Source organism: Chelonia mydas, chromosome 14 (assembly GCF_015237465.2).
Source record: "Chelonia mydas isolate rCheMyd1 chromosome 14, rCheMyd1.pri.v2, whole genome shotgun sequence".
Taxonomy (NCBI): Eukaryota; Metazoa; Chordata; order Testudines; family Cheloniidae; genus Chelonia; species Chelonia mydas.
The window spans coordinates 39690925-39695845 of record NC_051254.2 but is presented as its reverse complement, the minus strand read 5'-3'; the positions used below and the strand labels follow the sequence as shown (position 1 = coordinate 39695845).

General features: G+C 65.8%; 1 protein-coding gene across 1 annotated transcript; it reads left to right on the top strand.

Annotated features, from left to right (window-relative positions):
- Positions 1–515: 515 nt before the first annotated feature.
- Positions 516–2408, top strand: LOC122462932 (mucin-5AC-like; the record flags this gene model as incomplete). Its single annotated transcript, XM_043528532.1, has 3 exons — positions 516–519; positions 623–659; positions 1301–2408. Coding segments are annotated over exons 1-3 (1149 nt in total), but the record flags the coding sequence as incomplete, so codon positions are not given.
- Between the last annotated feature and the right edge of the window lie 2513 nt (positions 2409–4921).

Here is a 4921-nt window from a genome sequence, read left to right as displayed (position 1 = left end):
CCACTGCCACCTCGACCTCCAACTCTGCTCCCACTGTGAGCCCCAGCTCCCCTGATACCTCGACCTCCAACTCTGCTCCCACTGTGAGCCCCAGCTCCCCTGTTACCTCGACCTCCAACTCTGCTCCCACCGTGAGCCCCAGCTCCCCTGATACCTTGACCTCCAACTCTGCTCCCACCGTGAGCCCAAGCTCCACTCCAACTGAGATTCCCAGCTCCTCTGACACCTCAACCTCCAACTCTGCTCCCACCGTGAGCCCCAGCTCCACTCCAACTAAGATTCCCAGCTCCCCTGACACCTCGACCTCCAACTCTGCTCCCACCGTTAGCCCCAGCTCCCCTGACACCTCGACCTCCAACTCTGCTCCCACCGTGAGCCCGAGCTCCCCTGACACCTCGACCACCAACTCTGCTCCCAACCTGAGCCCCAGCTCCCCTCACACCTCGACCTCCAACTCTGCTCCCACCGTGAGCCCCAGCTCCCCTGATACCTCGACCTCCAACTCTTCTCCCACCATGAGCCCCAGCTCCACTGCCACCTCGACCTCCAACTCTGCTCCCACCGTGAGCCCCAGCTCCCCTGGTACCTCAACCTCCAACTTTGCTCCCACTGTGAGCCCCAGCTCCACTCCCACCTCGACCACCAACTCTGCTCCCACCGTGAGCCCCAGCTCCCCTGACACCTCGACCTCCAACTCTGCTCCCACCCTGAGCCCCAGCTCCCCTGACACCTCGACCTCCAACTCTGCTCCCACCATGAGCCCCAGCTCCCCTGACACCTCGACCTCCAACTCTGCTCCCACCATGAGCCCCAGCTCCCCTGATACCTCGACCTCCAACTCTGCTCCCACCCTGAGCCCCAGCTCCCCTCACACCTCGACCTCCAACTCTGCTCCCACCATGAGCCCCAGCTCCACTGCCACCTCGACCTCCAACTCTGCTCCCACCATGAGCCCCAGCTCCCCTGATACCTCGACCTCCAACTCTGCTCCCACCGTGAGCCCCAGCTCCTCTCACACCTCGACCTCCAGCTCTGCTCCCACTGTGAGCCCCAGCTCCCCTGATACCTCGACCTCCAACTCTGCTCCCACCTTGAGCCCCAGCTCCCCTCACACCTCGACCTCCAACTCTGCTCCCACCATGAGCCCCAGCTCCCCTGATACCTCGACCTCCAACTCTGCTCCCACCGTGAGCCCCAGCTCCCCTGATACCTCGACCTCCAACTCTGCTCCCACCGTGAGCCCCAGCTCCACTGCCACCTCGACCTCCAACTCTGCTCCCACTGTGAGCCCCAGCTCCCCTGATACCTCGACCTCCAACTCTGCTCCCACCGTGAGCCCCAGCTCCACTCCAATTGAGATTTCCAGCTCCTCTGACACCTCAACCTCCAACTCTGCTCCCACCGTGAGCCCCAGCTCCCCTGATACCGCAACCTCCAACTCTGCTCCCACCGTGAGTCCCAGCTCCACTCACACCTCGACCTCCAACTCTGCTCCCACTGTGAGCCCCAGCTCCACTGCCACCTCGGCCCCCAGCTTCACTGGCACCTCACCCCCCGTTTCTGCTGCCACCTCGACCCCCAGCTTCACAGGCAACTCACCCCCCAATTCTGCTGCCACCTCGACCCCCAGCTCCACAGGCACCTCGACCCCCAATTCTGCTGCCACCTCGACCCCCAGCTCCACAGGCACCTCGACTCCCAATTCTGCTGCCACCTCGACCCCCAGCTCCACGGGCACCTCGACCCCCAATTCTGCTGCCACCTCGACCCCCAGCTTCACAGGCACCTCACCCCCCAATTCTGCTGCCACCTCGACCCCCAGCTCCACAGGCACCTCGACCCCCAATTCTGCTGCCACCTCGACCCCCAGCTCCACAGGCACCTCGACTCCCAATTCTGCTGCCACCTCGACCCCCAGGTCCACGGGCACCTCGACCCCCAATTCTGCTGCCACCTCGGCCCCCAGCTTCACAGGCACCTCACCCCCCATTTCTGCTGCCACCTCGACCCCCAGCTCCACAGGCACCTCGACCCCCAATTCTGCTGCCACCTCAACCCCCAGCTCCACAGGCACCTCGACTCCCAATTCTGCAGCCACCTCGACCCCCAGCTCCACAGGCACCTCGACCCCCAATTCTGCTGCCACCTCGGCCCCCAGCTCCACGGGCACCTCGACCCCCAATTCTGCTGCCATCTCGGCCCCCAGCTCCACGGGCACCTCGACCCCCAATTCTGCTACCTCCTCGACCCCCAGCTCCACAGTCACTGGGACCCGCAGCTCCGCAGGCACCTCGACCCCCAATTTTGCTGCCACCTCGACCCCGAGCTCCACGGGCACCTCACCCCCCAATTCTGCTGCCACCTCGACCCCCAGCTCCACAGGCACCTCGACCCCCAATTCTGCTGCCACCTCAACCCCCAGCTCCACAGGCACCTCGACCCCCAATTCTGCTGCCACCTCGACCCCCAGCTCCACGGGCACCTCGACCCCCAATTCTGCTGCCACCTCGACCCCCAGCTCCACGGGCACCTCGACCCCCAATTCTGCTGGCACCTCAGCCCCCAGCTCCACAGGCACCTCGACCCCCAATTCTGCTGCCACCTCGACCCCCAGCTTCACGGGCACCTCGACCCCCAATTCTGCTGCCACCTCGGCCCCCAGTTCCACGGGCACCTCGACCCCCAATTCTGCTGCCACCTCGGCCCCCAGCTTCACGGGCACCTCGACCCCCAATTCTGCTGCCACCTCGACCCCCAGTTCCACGGGCACCTCGACCCCCAATTCTGCTGCCACCTCTACCCCCAGCTTCACAGGCACCTCACCCCCCAATTCTGCTGCCACCTCGACCCCCAGCTCCACAGGCACCTCGACCCCCAATTCTGCTGCCACCTCGACCCCCAGCTCCACAGGCACCTCGACTCCCAATTCTGCTGCCACCTCGACCCCCAGGTCCACGGGCACCTCGACCCCCAATTCTGCTGCCACCTCGGCCCCCAGCTTCACAGGCACCTCACCCCCCATTTCTGCTGCCACCTCGACCCCCAGCTCCACAGGCACCTCGACCCCCAATTCTGCTGCCACCTCGACCCCCAGCTCCACAGGCACCTCGACTCCCAATTCTGCAGCCACCTCGACCCCCAGCTCCACAGGCACCTCGACCCCCAATTCTGCTGCCACCTCGACCCCCAGCTTCACGAGCACCTCGACCCCCAATTCTGCTGCCACCTCGGCCCCCAGTTCCACGGGCACCTCGACCCCCAATTCTGCTGCCACCTCGACCCCCGGCTCCACAGGCACCTCACCCCCCAATTCTGCTGCCACCTCGACCCCCGGCTCCACGGGCACCTCGACCCCCAATTCTGCTGCCACCTCGGCCCCCAGCTCCACGGGCACCTCGACCCCCAATTCTGCTGCCACCTCGGCCCCCGGCTCCACGGGCACCTCGACCCCCAATTCTGCTGCCAACTCGGCCCCCGGCTCCACGGGCACCTCGACCCCCAATTCTGCTGCCACCTCGACCCCCGGCTCCACGGGCACCTCGACCCCCAATTCTGCTGCCACCTCGACCCCCGGCTCCACGGGCACCTCGACCCCCAATTCTGCTGCCACCTCGACCCCCAGCTCCACGGGCACCTCGACCCGCAATTCTGCTGCCACCTCGACCCCCAGCTCCACGGGCACCTCGACCCCCAATTCTGCTGCCACCTCGGCCACCAGCTTCACGGGCACCTCAACCCCCAATTCTGCTACCTCCTCGACCCCCAGCTCCACAGTCACTGGGACCCGCAGCTCCGCAGGCACCTCGACCCCCAATTTTGCTGCCACCTCGGCCCCCAGCTCCACGGGCACCTCATCCCCCAATTCTGCTGCCACCTCGACCCCCAGCTCCACGGGCACCTCAACCCCCAATTCTGCTGCCACCTCGACCCCCAGCTCCACGGGCACCTCGACCCCCAATTCTGCTGCCACCTCGACCCCCAGCTCCACGGGCACCTCGACCCCCAATTCTGCTGCCACCTTGGCCCCCAGCTTCACGGGCACCTCGACCCCCAATTCTGCTACCTCCTCGACCCCCAGCTTCACGGGCACCTCGACCCCCAATTCTGCTGCCACCTCGACCCCCAGCTTCACGGGCACCTCGACCCCCAATTCTGCTGCCACCTCGACCCCTAGCTTCACGGGCACCTCGACCCCCAATTCTGCTGCCACCTCGACCCCCAGCTTCACGGGCACCTCGACCCCCAATTCTGCTGCCACCTCTACCCCCAGCTCCACGGGCACCTCACCCCCCATTTCTGCTGCCACCTCGACCCCCAGCTCCACGGGCACCTCCACCCCCAATTCTGCTGCCACCTCGGCCTCCAGCTTCACGGGCACCTCGACCCCCAATTCTGCTGCCACCTCGACCCCCAGCTCCATGGGCACCTCGACCCCCAATTCTGCTGCCACCTCGACCCCCAGCTCCACGGGTACCTCGACCCCCAATTCTCCTGCCACCTCGACCCCCAGCTCCACGGGCACCTCGACCCCCAATTCTGCTGCCACCTCGACCCCCAGCTCCACGGGCACCTCGACCCCCAATTCTGCTGCCACCTCGACCCCCAGCTCCACGGGTACCTCGACCCCCAATTCTGCTGCCACCTCGACCCCCAGCTCCACGGGCACCTCGACCCCCAATTCTGCTGCCACCTCGACCCCCAGCTCCATGGGTACCTCGACCCCCAATTCTCCTGCCACCTCGACCCCCAGCTCCACGGGCACCTCGACCCCCAATTCTGCTGCCACCTCGACCCCCAGCTCTGCTTCCAGAGCTACTGGCTCTGCTACAATCTCTCCACAATCTACACCCAAGAATACTGGGCATCCTACTTCTTCTGGGTCTCCTGCCGTCCGACCCACCCCAGCTGTCATCAGCTCTGC